Source organism: Pan troglodytes, chromosome 6 (assembly GCF_028858775.2).
Source record: "Pan troglodytes isolate AG18354 chromosome 6, NHGRI_mPanTro3-v2.0_pri, whole genome shotgun sequence".
Taxonomy (NCBI): Eukaryota; Metazoa; Chordata; class Mammalia; order Primates; family Hominidae; genus Pan; species Pan troglodytes.
Window position 1 is genome coordinate 145,786,320 of NC_072404.2, and position 17,412 is coordinate 145,803,731.

Consider the following 17,412-nt stretch of genomic DNA (forward strand, 5'->3'; position numbering starts at 1 on the left):
GAACACGAAATTAAATAGAGAAAAGGTAACCTTTTTAACAAATGGCACCAGATCAATTGAATATCCGTAAGCAAAAACTTAGTCTTGATGTGAGTCACATCTCTTATATAAAAATTACCTCAAAGTTTATCATGAACTTATATATAAAACTTTTAGAAAAAAAATCACGGTAGAAAAAAAAATCATTGGGATCGAGGCCAGGCAAAGACTTTTTAGACTAGACAACAAAATAATGATCCATAAAAGGAAAAGCTGATAAAATGGACCTCATCAAAATTAAAAACTTTTGTTCTTCCAAAGACCCTGTTAAGAGGATGAAAAGACAAGTTATGAACTAGGAAAAAATATTTGCAAACCATATATCTGACAAAGGATCAGTAGCTAGAATGTATAAGGAGCTCTCAAAATTCAACAGTAAAAAAGCAAACAAACGAATTAGAACATAGGCAAAAGATATGAACAGGTATTTCACCAAAGAAGGTATATACAGAAAACAAACAAGCACATGAAAAGATGTTCACTATTACCACAGGAAAATGCAAATTAAAACTGCAATGGGCTGGGTGCGGTGGCTCATGCCTGTAATCCCAGCCAAGGCGGGTGGATCACTTGAGGCAGGAGTTTGAGACAAGCCTAGCCAACATGACAAAACCCCATCTCTACTAAAAATACAAAAATTAGCCAGGCATGGTGGTGTGCACCCGTAATTCCAGCTACTTGCAAGGCTAAGGCAGGAGAATCGCTTGAACCTGGGAGGCAGAGGTTGCAGCGAGCCAAGATCATGCCACTGCACTCCAGCCTGGGTGACGGGATAAGACTCTGTCTCAAAAAACAAACCAAACCAAAACAAAACTGCAATGATATATGCCACCACACAGCTATCAGAATGGCCAAAATAAAAGCTGGTGACAACACCAAATGCTGACAAGGATGTGGAGAAAATGAATCATTCATCCATTGCTGGTGGGAATGTAAAATGGTACAGTCACTTTAAAAAACAGCTTGGCATTTTCTTTAAAAACTACATGGGCAACTACATTGTGACCAGCAGTTGTACTCCTGAGCACTTATCCCAGAGAAATGAAGATTTAGGTTCAAACAAAAATATGTGCATAAGTGATAGCACTTATACTTTAATAGCCAAAAAGTGGAAACAACCCTGATGTCCTTCAACAGGTGAATGGTTAAACTTGGTACCTTCGTATCATGGAATACCAGCCATTAATAAAATGGAACAAATTACTGATATATGCAACAACCTGGATGAATATCCAGAAAATTATGCTAAGTGAAAAAGCCAATCCAAAAGGTTGCATACTGTATGATTCCATTTATACGCATTTGTGAAATGACAAAATTACAGCAATGTAGAACAGACTGGTGATCGCAGGGGCTAAGGGGTGGGAGTAGAAAGTGGATGTGGCTATAAAAGGGCAACATAAGGAATCCGTGTGGTGATGGAAACGTTCTGTATCTTGACTGTATGTATCAAATGTCAATATCACAGTTGTGATAGTGCATTATAGTTTTGCAAAATGTTACCTCTATGGGAAACTGGGTAAAGCGTACATGGAATCTCTCTGCATTATTGTCTACAAAATATATACGTATCTACAATTATGTTAAAATTAAAAGTTTAACAAAAAAGCCAGTTTAAAAATCTCTGGATATAAAAGGACATATGTATTTAATATGTATTGTAAAAAGCAGATATACTTTTATCTCAATATCAAAAAAATGAAATTAATCTTAGGCACCATTATTGAGTCAAATTTTGGTTATGAATTGAGAAATTAAAGAGGAAGAAGGGAGCTGTCCTTCACAAATCCCAGTTTAATTTCCAGGAGGAAAAAAAACAAACAAACTATGAAGGCATAGACAAATCTATATATCTGAAATAAACCTCAGCTCTTAAAGTTTTAATTATAAGAAAGTATACAGATTCCAAAAGAAATTCCTTCCTTTATAGTAGTCTGTAAAATAATATCTAGACTCCTCAGAAAAAATACAGCATTTTAAATCTAGGTGCTTACCTCACAGAATCACTTACTTCAGAAGGGTGGATCACAGTTGCAATTAGGGGTTAGATGGGTAGAGATGAAAGAGCTGAGGGTTTTTGTGGCAGAAGAAACAAGGCTTGGGGGAAATACAGGAACAGTACGGCCTAAGAAACAGTACACCAGACTTGGCACCAGATCTCCAATATTGACTTCCTCATCCTGTATATAATCCTAGTTCTCTCTCCTTTATTGAACTCCGAATAAATCACAAAATCCCCGTGCCACAATTTCCTCTTCTAAGACAGAGATAATATTTTCACCTGCCCATCAAGCGGGATATTTGCAAGGATAAATATCTGTACGGCATGGAAATGTCTGAATGACGGGTACCAAGAAATAGCATCTGCAAATGAGGTGAATTTAAAACACTGAATTTAAGTCTATTTTATATGAAGAAACATGCATAATGGAAGATAATGATTTTTTGAAGGAGACTGGAGAAACAGAAACAAAATAAACAAAATGATTTAAACAAAGTCAACATCGTCATTTGCTTTTCTCAATTGTCTTGAGGTTACTAGTGGGAAATTCGGTATTGCTAAAGGCATACAGTACCCCAATCCACTAGCGAAACCATTTTAATCACGTGAATTTTCCACAGCAGGCTTTAAAAGGTTGAAAAAAAACAAAAACAACCAACCAAAACCTCACAAGACTGAAAATCCACTAGGGTCTGGGCAGCAGTCTTTATCACAACACTGAAAAATGGGAACAGCGTGGAAATAAGCAGTTCATTTTACCTGCACTGCAGCACTAATTAAATTCTGACTGGTATTTCAGTTACTCATTCAAGTCTGTCTGCCTCCGCTTGAATCTAAACTCTTTAACTAAAAAAAAAACACAATTCATACTCAGCTTTACATCTCTCATGGTCCATAACTTGCCATATGGTCAGCACTTTGCAAACACTGCATTGAACAAATATGCATGTGTCTAATCCATTACTGCCAGTTTAAAGGAATATGCTTAAGGTATTCCAAAATAGAGGCTGACCTCCTGATATTTATTTAGCTTCAGCCCTGAAACTTACTGAACAATGGTTTTGATTTCTGGAATTTCATTTTCTCAGTTTATATTATTTCTTATGTGGTAAGGAATAATAAGCTAAATTATGTAAATATGAATTTTTACTGATAATCTGAAAAACATCTTTCAAGGATAAATCCTGAGCCGAGAAAGACATCAGGCAAAACAGTGAGAAACTTTTAGCTGTGATTTATACCAGATATGTGGGGTTGCTTTCTGTCAATAATTAGCTATTAGATTTTTTTTAATTCTAATTTTCTAATCTTTACTCACCAGTGTCCAGTCTTGATTTGATATGCTGGTATCTTGGGTTCTGTGGTATCCTTTTCATCAGATACTAAAAAATAAAGAAATTCACAATTAATTGGGTTAATGTAAGGATAAGGATAAGGTAAAGTCAGGAGTCAGATACTTTAAAAATGGAAAAAAAATGCTAAAATTTCTTAGAAATTAAAGATGGTGCCGGGCATGGTGGCTCACGCCTGTAATCCTAGCACTTTAGGAGGCTGAGGTGGGCGGATCACCTAAGGTCAGGAGTTCGAGGTCAGCCTGACCAACATGGTGAAACCCCATCTCTACTAAAAATACAAAAATTAGCCAGGCACGGTGATGGGCGCCTGTAATCCCAGCTACTCGGGAGACCGAGGCAGGAGAATCGCTTGATCCCGGGAGGCAGAGGCTCCAGCGAGGTGAGGTGAGATTATGCCACTGCACTCCAGCCTGGGTGACAGAGAGAGACTCTGACTCAAAAATAAAAATAAAAAATAAAAAAAAGATGGAATGAGCTCTAGAGGTCCAATTGCCTTTTCAATATAGGATTCTTTTCAACAGCATTTCCATAGCTGAATATATTTATCTTGTTTCTGTCAGAACACTTCCATATTTCATCAAACTCATCTCAGCACACTACCTGATAAGAAAAAAAAAAAAAAGCTGCCTAAAAAATTACTTTTTGGCCAGGCTCGGTGGCTCACACCTGTAATCCCAGCACTTTGGGAGGCCGAGGCAGGTGGATCACAAGGTCAGGAGATAGAGACCATTCTGGCCAACATGGTGAAACCCCTTCTCTACTAAAAATACAAAAATTAGCTGGGCATGGTGATGCGTACCTATACTCTCGCTACTTGGGAGGCTGAGGCAGAAGAATCACTTGACCCCAGGAGGCGGAGGTTGCGGTGAGCCGAGATCGTGCCACTGCACTCCAGCCTGGGTGACAGAGTGAGACTCTGTCTCAAATAAATAAATAAATAAATAAATTAATTAATTCTTACATTGAGCCCAAATCAGTCTTTCCAATTTTCATTCAGTCCATTGTTGCAACCCACTGTAAGTCATCTGCCTCTGCCTCAAGAAATCTGTTAAGATGACCAAAGGCAGTTGTCCTGACCCTCTTCCATTTCACTTTCTTTATGATGGTTTCTAGGCCATTTCCTCTGGACACCCCTGAGATTTTATCCATCTCTCCCCTGCAGGGATCCAGCCCTAAGCACAGTGCTCCAGATGTGGGCAGGCCAGGCCCCAGGTGGGCAGGCTCCCGCTGCTCCCCAGAGTCTGTAGCTCCAGGGATGTCGACCATGGCATCTGCTCTCATGGCAGCTGAGGCTCACCTGGGGCTCAGCTCAAGTTTAGGGTCAGCAAAAATGCATATGTCAGGTCTCCTTTGTGCTGCTGTCTGGTAGTTAACTCTTTGAATCCAAGCATAAGACATTAACCCACATTAAATTAGAGTGGCGATTGTGAAAGCCATTAAGTGAGGAGAAGCTAATGAACAAAGACATTATGAAATAGCACTTTTTGCTCAGGCCTTTTTCTGGCCTGCAGGTATGAAAGTCCTTTCTTCAGTAACAGGTAGCTGTGGAACATGAAATTACTGCAATGTCTTCCTGGCTTTATCTTCTGCCACCCTTCCTCATGTTCCCATGTTGAAGTTGCTGGGAATGTCTCCTTAATGCAGCACACTCATTCAGGTTGCCAGTCTTTGCAGATGTCTGCCTAGAATGCCTTTCCTTCACTACTCCTTGGGCAAAATGTATGTCCTCTGTCCAGTACGGAACTAGGCACTTTCTTCTCCCTGGCTCCCAGAGTACTCACAGCCCGCTCCATTGTTTAAACCTCAATCTTCTTCCCTAGTCTAGGATTTCCCTGAAGGCAGGGACAATGACTTACTCTGGTTGTATTCGCCTAGGACCTAGTGCATGGTAAGTACACTTATTGATATTCAGTCAATAAGTGAATACCGAAAATGAAGATTGCATTACAGCAACTATCTGGTTCCTTAGAAGAGAACATCGGACTTATAAAAACTGCATCCTTTGCCTTTGAAAACAGTTAACTACAGCATACTCTGTCAGGAAGATTGCAGAATAAACATTTACGTATAAAATAATGGTTCAAATGACCCACAAAGCATATAAACGATATGGGATACTTTAGTGTCTTACAAAATATCTGTTGGCCAGAGTTTTGGATTTCAGGACCAGGGAGAATTTTTTAAAACTAGAGGCACCTTTTAATATTGCCAAGGACATAAAAAACAAAACCAAAGCAAAAGCCTCACAACAACTATCTGCTATTTTAACATCTAAAGGGAAAAAAAAAAATCCCAGAGTGAAAGGGTCAGTCCTTCAGTGTCATTAAAAACCATTCATGACATTGTGATTTTCACTTCACCCCAGGCAAATCACATCTTTATCACCAACTCTTAGCATCGGTCCTCAGATTGTGTTTGGAACCACTGAGCTATTTTATCCTTAGAAAAAGGTTGGAAAGCTTGTTTCTCCAAATGATCAGTAACTTGTCTATATGAGAAAGTAACTATAATGCCAATTTCAATTCCTTCCCTAGAGAAAGACAGAGCAGATTCTTGAGTAAAAGAAAGAAAACATACAAAGATTGAAAAGCCAGACTTCAGTATAAATTCTCCAGAGACAGGCAATATCATGGCAAAATGAAACAAACAAACAAACAAAAAACAGGGAAAGTATGTGCCTGGTAAATTGAGTCAAGTAACGCTAATACTACATTGCAGTTATCTTGGGCTAAGGGATTTTTTTTCTGCACTCTGTATTTTTTTTATCGTTTCTATACTCTATTTCCTGTTTTTACTTTTGTTTTGTTTTTCCTACTAGTTTCCTAGCAAAGCTTCTTTTAAAAATTCCAGGCTAGTCTCTGCTGAACCAAGGGGATTTGTCCATATCTAAGCCAAAATAGCTAAGAAGTGAGGGTGTCTCTGGGGACCAGGTGTGGTGGCAGCAGAATGATGAGGGGAGAGAGTGTGGACAGCTGCAGTGGCTGAGCCCTTCCCGCCCCCGGTTTTCCCTTACATAGACTAATGAGAAATCCATATGCTGCAAGAGAAAAAAATGTAGTTTCTTTTCTGTGTTCCCATTGCAGTCCAATTTCTTGTTCCTGACTTTCTAGTACCAACCGCAATGTAAAACTATTTGTGCTCCACTGCAAGACGAGCACCGTAGATTTTATGGGACTGACATACTTTTTTTTATTTAAAATTCTTGCTTTGTGGGGTGACTGCTTTTTGACCTACTGACCAACTGGCTTTCTTTCAATTACATAAACAGGATGGAATGGTGCAAAGTGAAGAAGCTGAAAAAAGAAGCTGTTTTCAAGGAAGACTGTTCATTCCACAAAGACTTATTGAGCACCAACCATTCATTTGGTGGACATTTACTGAGTGCCTACTAGGGGCAAGCCTCTGTGCTGAGGACAGAGAGGTGAGAAACACAGTCTTTGCCATCCAGCTTTCACTGACTGCTGGAAAGACAGACAAGTGGATAAACAGACGCCAGGCTGCATGAGGAACAAGGAAAGGGAAGGAGGGGGTGTGACAAAAGCACATCAGATTGGCACCTAATCCAGGTTAAAAGAGTCAAGAACTGTTTCTTGAAAGGTCACTTCTGAGCTGAATTCTGAGGGTTGAGGAGGTTAGTCAAGCTAAAGGAGTAGTGGGTGAGAGCTACGGGGTTTCTGGCGAGGGAAAAGCATGGAGAAAGAGTGGAGACTAGAGGGAGTACCAACAGTTTTCAGCAATCTAACAGTAACTGGCCGGCCTGGAGCATAGCGGGAAATACGGGGACAAACAATGCTGGAGAGGCAGCAGGGGCAGATCACAAAAAGCCTTGCATACATGTTTAAAAAAACTTGGGTTTCATCCTGTAGATCAGTGGATCTCGAACAGGTACCATTTTGCTCCTTGTACCCCCAAGACATTTGTCAATGTCTAGAGGCATTTTTGGTTGTCCCAACTGGGTGGTAGGAGGTGCTACTGGCATCTTAGTGGGTAGAGGCCAGGGGTGCTGCTAAATACCCTACAATTACAGGACAGCCCCACCACAAAGAATTAGCCAGCCCAAACGCCAATAGTGCCTAGGTTGGTGAAGATGATGAGGGGTCACTGAAGAAGTTTGAAGGAGGAGTGACAAGATTATATTTCTGTCTTAGAAAGGTGACCCTGGCAGCAATATGGAGAATATGAGTCAAGAAAGGAGGCATGAAAATCAGTTGAAAGGCTATCGTGCTAAGAGGATCTGTAGTCTTAAGGAAGTAAGGAAGTGGTAGTAAAGATGAAGAGGAAGAGACCGTTTCAAGAAATCTTTAAAATGTTAAATCAATATAATTTAAAATTGACTCATGTAGTAACAGGACAGTGATACCATTCTCCAAAAAAGGGAGTTGAGGAAGCACATATTAAAAACATAATATGGTCAGTTGGAGCGTGCTGAGTATGAGATATCTGTGGGTTGTCTAAAATGGAACTATCGGCTGGGCACAGTGGCTCACACCCGTAATCCCATTAATTTGGGAGGCCGAAGTGGGAGGATCGCTTGAGCCCAGGAGTTCAAGACCAGCCTGGGCAACACAGGGAAACTTTGTTTCCACAAAAAAAAAAAAAAAAAAAAATTAGCTGGGCATGGTGGCATGTGCCTGTGGTCCCAGCTGCTCGGGAGGCTGGGGTGGGAAGATCCCTTGAGCCCAGGTCAAGGCTGCAGTGAGCAATGTTCCTGCCATTGCAATCCAGCCTGTGTGACAGAGTGACACTCTCACTAAAAAAAACCCCAAAAAACGAAATGGAAGTACCTAGTTGGCTACTTGCGTCTAGAAATCAGGAGAGAGACCTGGGCTAGAAAAAAACAAGATTTGGGAGTTGTCAGCATACAGGCAGCAGAGGAAGCCATGGAAATGAACAAAATCATCCTGAGGAGAGTGCAGACTGAAAAACCCCAACATTTAAGGTCAGGTGGAGGAGAGGCACCTGGGATGAAACTCAGAAGAGGCCATACAAAAGTGGGTCATGAAAATTAAATCAGGAAGAAGGGAGTGGCCAACAGTGAACAATGCTGTCAAGTCAGAGAACAAGAGGTCAAGTATGAACAAGTGAACAAGAATGCTGTTCAAGTAAGAGACCAAGAGAAATGTGAATTTGAATTTAGCACACCAGGACATTGTTGACGGCCCTGGTGGAAGCAGCTACGGGAAACTGATGGGGCAGATGCAAAAAACAGCAGATCAAGTATATGAGAGGCGAAGGAGGAAAGAGGACAGTAGCTGGATGATCTTTTCTTTTTCCCTTAAGAGAGTTGCTAAGGAATAATCTTTGTTGCTGTTATTTTGTTTTGAAAAAAAAAAAAAGGAGAGATTTGAGGATGTATATACAGGCTAATGGGCAAGATAAGAGAGTTTGAAAATGGTATGGAGAGAGTGGGAGAGGATGAGGTCCAGAGCCCAGACAGCAGGGTCAATTTTGGATCTATTTAAGATAAAGATATAAGATAGGTAGGTGGTCAGAATGAAGTTCATCTGGAAGAGGCAGGAAGTTGAGAAAGTTCCTGTTTGTGGTATCATTACAGGCTCTTTGAAAACAACCAAAAATGTCAAAGACCCTTTGAGGGTTTACATAAAAGAAAATGTCCTCCCTGTCTACCCACCACACCCCAGCTATTTCACTTCTACGTGACTTCCAAGACTCAGGGCAAACTTATCTTCTGGGAAGATTCCTCTGAAGGCCTTAGTCAAATGGAAATCGCTTCCTTGACTGAATATTCACAGTTCTTTGTACCATTCACACGTCTTACTCCTGCACTTGGGACAGGGGCTCTATCTTGTAGATCTCTGTACCTACTACAAGAGCCTCTACTAATGAGAGAGCAACAAGTACCTGCCAAATGAAGACTTGAGCAACATGTAGTGTGCATGCTGGTGCCACGTGGGCAGCACGGACATGGAGGGCTCTAGGGAGGAATGTCAAAGGAGATTGTTCATCCACTGGGGGTGATAAGAAAGACTTCATGGAAGAATGGACACTGGAGCTATGTTTTAAGGGTTGATCTTCTGTGGATAAAAAAGATGGGAAGAAGGAATGGAAAAAGTATTCCAAGTGGAGAAATTTTTAATAGCAAAGCCACTTTAAAAGCAAGTTTAAAGAACAAATTGTTCTATTTGCCAGAGATGATTTAACAACAATAAGAAACATGGTAATGCTGCTAACATTTATTGAGTACTTACTATATCATCAGGCACTAAGCGTTTTACCTACATTATCTCATTCCCCACAACCACTGTAACCAATGTTACATATGCTATGTGAATTACATCTCAAAAAAGCTCTTACAGAAAAAAAATGTAAAAAGTAAATATATTTTTTTAAAAATTGCTTTTTGCTCTACAAAAGACCCTGTTAAGAAGATGAAAAGATAAGCTACAGACTGGGAAGAAATATTTGCAAAGCACATATCTGACAAAGGACTACTATCTCAAATATATAAAGAGCTCTCAAAACTCAAAAGTAAAACTATTCATTGCATCAGTGTTTGTAACTGCAGGTAGTCAAAAACAACCTAAATGACCACCATGGGGAAACTGATAGGTAAAATGTGCTCTAGTCACATGCTAGATTACTATACAATAGGTAAAGTAATAAACTGGACATATTTATCAACATAGATGGATCTGAAGCATAATTTGCATGATAAAAGCAAATCGTATACAAATAGCATAACACTATTTTTGTAAAATTTTTAAGCTCACAAAATAATGTCTGTTTTATATGAAAAATATGGCTGCTGAATTAGAAAGATATACATTAAATATATGGGAGCAGATGTCTATAGTCAAAGGAGAAGAGTGGGAATAAAAGCAATAAGAACCAAAATTGGCTATAACTGAAGTATACGGATAATCAAATCATATCAGTCCATTTGTACAACTGAGGTCTTACAGAACCAGCAAAACAAAAAAACAAATAAACAAACAAAACTGTGATACAATCACACCAAATACTTAGGTAAGAGTTAAAAGGAAGTCATTACACTGAGGTATATTTTTCTGACATGGAAAGATCTCCAGGATATATTGTTAAGTGAAAAAAATCAAGTCAAAGAACTATATATACAATGTTGTAACATTTATGTAAAACAAAACTACAAAATAAAACTCTTATATTTCTCTCCTTCCCCCAATCACACACATGTTCAAATGTACAGAGAAGGTTTGGAAAAGATAACTATGAAAACATAGTAAGTAGTGATATAAGAAAATGTCCTGAATTATTCATTAAAAGTATATAATTAAAAATAAAGGAAACAGAAACTCCAGGAAAAAACAAAAAGCAGTAAGAAAGGAAATGTAATCCTACATTTCCTTGTTTTGCAATAATATTTACAGTCATCACCAACAACACAAAAGGAAACAAAAACTCAACAGTTAAGAAAAATAGAAAATAGGCAAAAGACACAAAGAGATATTTTACTGAAGAGGATATATGGATGACAGATAAGCACATGAAAAGATGTGCTTGGTATCCATTAAGGAAATGCAACTTAAAACCACAATGAGATGGCACTACACATCTATTATAAACATTAAAATAAAAAATATTGACAGTATTGAACGTTGCCAAGAGTATGCGAAAACTGAATCTCTCATACACCCTTGGCAGGAATGTAAAATGGTACAGCCTCTCTGGAAAAGTTTGGCAGTATCTAATAAAACTAAACATATGTTTACCATACAACCCAGCAATTGTACTCCTGGGCGTTTATCCCAGATAAATGAAAATTAACATCCACACAAAGAGTTATACCCAAATGTTATCTTTATTGGTAATAGCCCAAAACTGATGACAACCAAAATGTCCTATACTAGTTGAATGGTTAAAAAACTGTTGTACAGGCCAGGCACGGTAGCTCACGCTTGTAATCCCAGCACTTTGGGAGGCCGAGGCTGGTGGATCATGAGGTCAGGAGTTCAAGACCAGCCTGGCCAAGATGGTGAAATGTTGTCTCTACTAAAAATACAAAAAATTGGCCGGGCACAGTGGTAGGAAGCTGTAATCCCAGCTACTCAGGAGGCTGAGGCAGGAGAATCGCTTGAACCCAGGCAGCAGAGGTTGCAGTGAGCTGAGATGGTGCCGCTGCACTCCAGCCTGGGTAACAGAGTGAGACTCCGTCTCAAAAAACAAAACAAAAAACTGCTGTACATTCATACCACAGAATACTGATCAGGTACCAGAAAGAATGAACTACTGCTACATGCAACAACTTGTATGTGACTCAAGGACATTATCTTGAGTGAAAAAAAAAAATGCCAATCTCAAAAGGTCACATACTGTATGATTCCATTTATGTAATATTGTCAAAATGACAAAATTATGGAGATGGTTACCCAGGGTTAGGATGATGAGAGGGAAGAAAGTAGGTGTGACCAGAAGAGTAGCTTGGAGATATTTCTAGTGATGCAATAGTTCTTTATCTTGATTGCAAATCTACATATATGCAAATCTTGATTAAATCTATACAAGTGATAAAATGGCCTAGAACTATACATACATTGTGCAAATTTCTATTTTCTAGTTTGATACTGTACTGTACTCATGTAAAATATAATCATTGGGGGAAAATGGGTGAAGGATACATAGGACCTCTTTGTACTATTTTTTTTTTTGCAACTTCCTGTGAATCTATACTTATTTTGAAATGAAACGTTTTTTAAAAGTACAACAGAGCAAAAAACAGAGCTCTTAAAAATTAAAAACACGGGCTGGGCACGGTGGCTCACACCTGTAATCCCATCACTTTGGAAGGCCAAGGCAGCAGGTGGATGGCTTGAGGTCAGGAGTTCAAGATCAGCCTGACCAACATGGTAAAACCCCGTCTCTACTAAAAATACAAAAAAATTAGCTGGGCGTGATGGCAGGTGCCTGTAATCCCAGCTACTTGGGAAGCTGAGGCATGAGAATCGCTTGAACCTGGGAGGCGGAGGTTGTACTGAGCCGAAATCGCACCACTGCACTCCAGCCTGGGCAACAGAGTGAGAGTTTATCTCAAAACGAACAAACAAAAAAATTAAAAACATGATGGCAGAAATTAAAAACTAAAATGAAGGATTGGAAGATAAAAATTAAATCTCCCAAAGGGAGCAGAAAGACAAAGATGAGGGAAACAGGAGATGAAAGTTAGGAAAATCAGAGAACCAGTCATATAGGTTATCTATATGAATACAGAACATCAGAATAATGAATTCAAGAAAAAGAGGATGGAGAAAATAGGAGAGAGAAAGTTAAGGAAATTTTCAGACTAAAAAGACATAAATTTCTGGTGCCTATCAAAATGAGTGAAAATATAAATATCTTTGTAAAGTCACACTGGGGACAAAAAAAAAGGTTCCACAAGCTTCCTGAGAGGAAAATTCTGTCACGAAGCAAGAGAATGGCTTTGGACTTCACAACAACACAAGACACTAGACCACTAAGCAATGTTTTGCAAGATGCTGATGATGGCCAGGTGTGGTGGCTCACACCTGTAATCCTAGCACTTTGGGAGCCCAAGGCAGGATTGCTTGAGCCCAGGAGTTCAAGACCCTCTTGGGCAACATAGGGAGACCCCATCTCTATAAAAAATACAAAAAAATGAGCTGGGCACGATGACACACACCTGTGGTCCCAGCTACTCAGGAAGTGGGAGAATCATTTGAGCCCAGGAGGTCAAGGATATAGTGAGCCATGTTTGTACCACTGCACTCCAGCCTGGGTGACAAAGCAAGACTGTCTCAAAAAAAAAAAAAGAAAAAAAAAAAAAGATGTTGATGATTTTCAACCAATAATTCTATACTCAGCCAAACTCACTGGCAAATAAATGTTAAGGTAGAATAAGAATATTTTTAGACATGCCTAACATTTTAGACATAAATTTTTAAAACTATTTCTTATGAATTCTTTCTTAAGAAACTACTAGAAGTTGTGCTCTATTCAAACAAGAGAGTAAACTGGGCATCTTTGTCTCGGGCACAAACATAACCACACGGAACATACTTGCTCCTCTTTCCCCACGCTCCTAAAACTATTCCTCCTTTTCGTTCTCCCATATTCTTGATCTCACTCATGGCGCCAGCACCAATGAGTAGTCTAAGCTGAGACTTAAGTCACCCATCATGCATCTCTCAAAGCTAATCAGGAAGTATTGATGATTTTGCCCCCGTAAATATTTATCCTCGATTCCATCCCTAGTTCAATGGCCTTAGTTTAGATCTCTATCAAAATAGTAACTATTGGCAGGGCGCGGTGGCTCATGCCTGTAATACCAGCACTTTGGGAGGCCAAGGCAGGCGGGTGGCTTTGAGCTCAAAAGTTTGAGACCAGACTGGGCAACATGGTAAAACCGCATCTTTACAAAATACACAAAAATCAGCCAGGCTTTGTTGGTGTGCGCCATAGTCTCAGCTACTCAGGAAGCTGAGGCTGGATAATCGCTTGAGCCCGGGAGGTGGAGGTTGCAGTGAGCTGAAATCTCCCCACTGCACTCCAGCCTGGGTGACAGAGTGAGACTCTGTCTCAAAAATAAATAAATAAATAAATAATAGTAACCACTTAACCAATCTCATTTCCAGTCCTGGAGCCTCCTCAAACCCATCTTCCACAATGTAGCTACAGCCATCTGCCTAAAATGCAAATCTGACCATGTCACTCCTTTAATAACTCAAAAAAATTCTCAAATCCTGACCAGCAGACAAGATAAATATGTGGCAAACTGCCATTCTCCTCACCTATCTCTCCCACCCCCATGATACACAATATTAACATTTTTATTAATATTTTGATAGACAAATCATAACTTTATACATTTATGGGGTACAATTTGATGTTTTGGTATATACACACACACACAATGTGGAATGATTAAATCAAATTAACATATCCATCAACCCACTTATCATTTTTTTGCGGTGAGACATTTGAAATTTACTCTCATAAAATATACAATTTACTCTATTTTGAAATCTACAATATAGTTGAACTTTGGACAACATGGGCTTGAACTGTGCAGATCCACTTATACCCAGATTTTCTTCTGCCTCTGTCACCCCTAAGGCAGCAAGACCAACTCCTCCTTTTCCTTGCCCCTTAGCAATGAAGACAATTAGGATGAAGATGTTTATGATGATACACTGCCACTTAATGAATAGTAAATATATTTTCTCTTCCTTATGATTTTCTTAATAATAATCTTTCCTCCAGCTTACTTTAAGAATTCAGTACATAATACATACGAGATACAAAATATGTTAATCAAGTGTTTCTGTTATCAGTAAGCCTTCCAGTCAATAGTAGGCTATTAGTAGTTAAGTTTTTTTTGGAGGGGGGAGTAAAAAGTTGTACATGGATTTTCTACTGGGGGTTATGAGTCTGCTGTAATTATTATTAACTATAGTCACCATGCTGTGCCAGAGATCTCAAAAACTATTCCTCCTGTTTAACTGTAACTTTGTGCCCTTGGATCAACATCTTCCCATTTCTGCCCTCCTTCCCCCCACCCTCCAGGCTCTGGTAACCACCATTTTATTCTCTACTTCCATGAGCTGGACTTTTTAAGATGCCACGTATAAGTGAGATCATGCAGCATTTAGACATTACTAATTGACCATGGCTCTCTTGCAGGGCTTAGACTCAGCCTTACAGCTTTCTCAGCCTAGTACCAGGCAGCCACCAAGAGATGAAACAGTTACAACTCCTATTTGGGATAAAGGCTAAGAACCTCAGCAAGGCAGAGAAAGCCTGGACTCCTACAGGGGCCTGTTCTGAGTTCGCACACTCCTTACCTTCACTTGGGCTGTTCTACCCGGGATGATGCTTCACCTGGCTAATGAATGGCCTTGCCACCCCTTCCATCTCCACAACCCTTCTCTCACTCCCTCAGTTGAGTACTACCTATTTTCTCGTAACATCTTGCTCCCCGACCACACTGTACTCAAATTCTGTTCACAGGCTCCTTCACTAGACGCAATTTATTTATTGTTTATTTTTATTTTTTTGAGACAGAGTCGCTCTTGTCACCCAGGCTGGAGTGCAATGGCACGATCTCGGCTCACTGGAACCCCCACCTCCTGGGTTCAAGCGATTCTCCTGCCTCAGCCTACCGAGTAGCTGGGATTACAGGCGCCTCACCACCACGCCTGGCTAATTTTTGTATTTTTAGTAGAGACGGGGTTTCGCCATGTTGGCCAGGCTGGTCTCAAACTTTTGATTTCGTGATCCGCCCGCCTCGGCCTCCCAAAGTGCTGGGATTACAGGCTGAGCCACCGCGCCTGGTCCACTATACGCAATTTATTACAGGGCAGAGGCCTTGTCTTCTTTGTACGTCTAGCACCTACTGCACCGTGGAAGTTTCCAATAACGTTTGTTGAAACTGCCACAAATGCAGCAGGGGACTAGCGGTGAAACAGATGAAGAAACTGAAGGGTCCTATGGAGAGAGGGGCAAGCCTAATGTCCTATTTTGCCCGTTTTCCAAAGGTTTGGTCAGCTTACTCCTGCTCTTCCTGTATCCCCACAATCAGAGATGCTGGCTGGCTTTCAACACGTGCCATTAGTGTGCAGCGCTTCCTTTGTCTTTTCTGTTTTGTAACTGTCACTCCGAGACTGTAAACCATTTGAGGGCAAGGGCTGTGTCTTTGGGTACTTCGCTCCTCGCAGCCACAAGTACTGGCGTGCGTACGCGGGGAGAGATCGCTCCTCAAAACGGGGTCCTGAACGCTGCCCCGCGGCCCCCAGGCCCGGCCCGCCCCGCCCCTGCATCCCGACCCCTCCTCACGCCGGCCCCTTCCCGCCTTCCGGGCGGCGGAAGTCGCTGGCTGCTCTTCCCTGCCCACATGGAGCCTTTTCCGGTGCGCCCGCCCCCTCCGGCTCTCCGGCCGGGACCTGGCCCTCACCTCAGGGTTCCCAATGTGCCTCCGGAGGGACATATTTGCTCCAACCGACCACGTTCGGGGTTCTAGCCTCACGGGTTGCCTCTAACCCTAGCTTCCTACCCCCACAACCTTGTTCAGCCGCCTCCCTATACCCTCTTCTCCGATTGGCCCGTCTTCCCCGGCCGGCCAATGGGGGCCCCGTTTACTCTCTCATCTCAGGGTCGCAGAAGGGCAAGACGCCGCTCAATGGTTGCCAAGGGCAACGCGGGACGCCGGCTAGCGAGGCCTTTTGTGCTCTGGGCTGGGGCTCGCCGGCTCCAGCCTTAGGGCGGAAAGAGAGGCGCGGGGGGAGGGGAAGGCTGGCGCCTGCGCAAAGCCGGGGGCGGGGGGCAGTGGCTTGAGAGCCGGGACAAAACACGAGTTTTAGCTAATGTGGAACCATAAATACAACACAAGACTCCCCATCCCCCAGCTCCGTTTTATGGCCGTTTCAACCAAACATCTGGGCTACTGATTCCACAATAGGGAATATTATATGGGCCAGGGTTGTTCAGCAGAAATGGGAGAGTATGGTTTATTCTTTTCTGGTTAAGTTAATATGCGAATTATGCAAAATACATGGGTAAATACAGTAATTATCGGTGCTTTAAAAGCTTTTAGGCTAGCTATAGAGCGACATCCTTAATTGCAAAGCACACGCGCTATTCTGTGGTTCATCGTTCATTTAACAAATACTTAATAAGCACCTTATGAGAAAAGCTGCAGTAGGTCTTGTGGAGAATGGGAGGATGACTAGGACCCAATCCCGTCGTCATGGAAACCATTGTGACTCCTGCCACCAGCCACCACCTGTTCCCATTCCGGATCTGAAAATGAAGTCCTAGCACCTTTACAAAACAATTACACACACAGTTTGACTTGGCTCCTCAATGTCCCACCAAATCCATCAAAATTATTATTTCCTTTTACATGGAAGGAACAACACAGTAACCCTTTGTCCTTTACTCTAAGTTGTTTTTCCAGGAATGGAGAAAGGTTACTCTGAGCAGTTCATACTCGCCAGTTGTCTGTTAGTGAATAATAGCACACATTTGAGCTACTTCAGGGTCTGTGAGATGACCCATTCAACAACA

The 17,412-nt window shown here is 41.1% G+C and overlaps 1 protein-coding gene across 8 annotated transcripts in view; it reads right to left on the bottom strand.

The window, feature by feature from the left end:
• The window catches only part of CEP41 (centrosomal protein 41), a 42,817-nt gene extending 25,708 nt beyond the window's left edge, over positions 1–17,109 (bottom strand). The window contains exons 1-3 of one of the 8 annotated variants that reach the window (XM_054687705.2): positions 16,301–16,491; positions 4,196–4,312; positions 3,360–3,423 (exon numbers count right to left, since the gene is read on the bottom strand). In XM_054687705.2, coding sequence (XP_054543680.1) covers positions 3,360–3,417 — 58 coding nt within the window. In that variant the 5' untranslated portion in view covers positions 3,418–3,423; positions 4,196–4,312; positions 16,301–16,491. Of the gene's footprint in view, positions 1–3,359; positions 3,424–4,195; positions 4,313–9,258; positions 9,432–15,899; positions 16,170–16,300; positions 16,698–17,025 lie in introns of those variants that run through there. The other 7 variants (XM_063815594.1, XM_063815595.1, XM_016958159.3 and 4 more) reach the window with 7 other exon arrangements.
• Between the last annotated feature and the right edge of the window lie 303 nt (positions 17,110–17,412).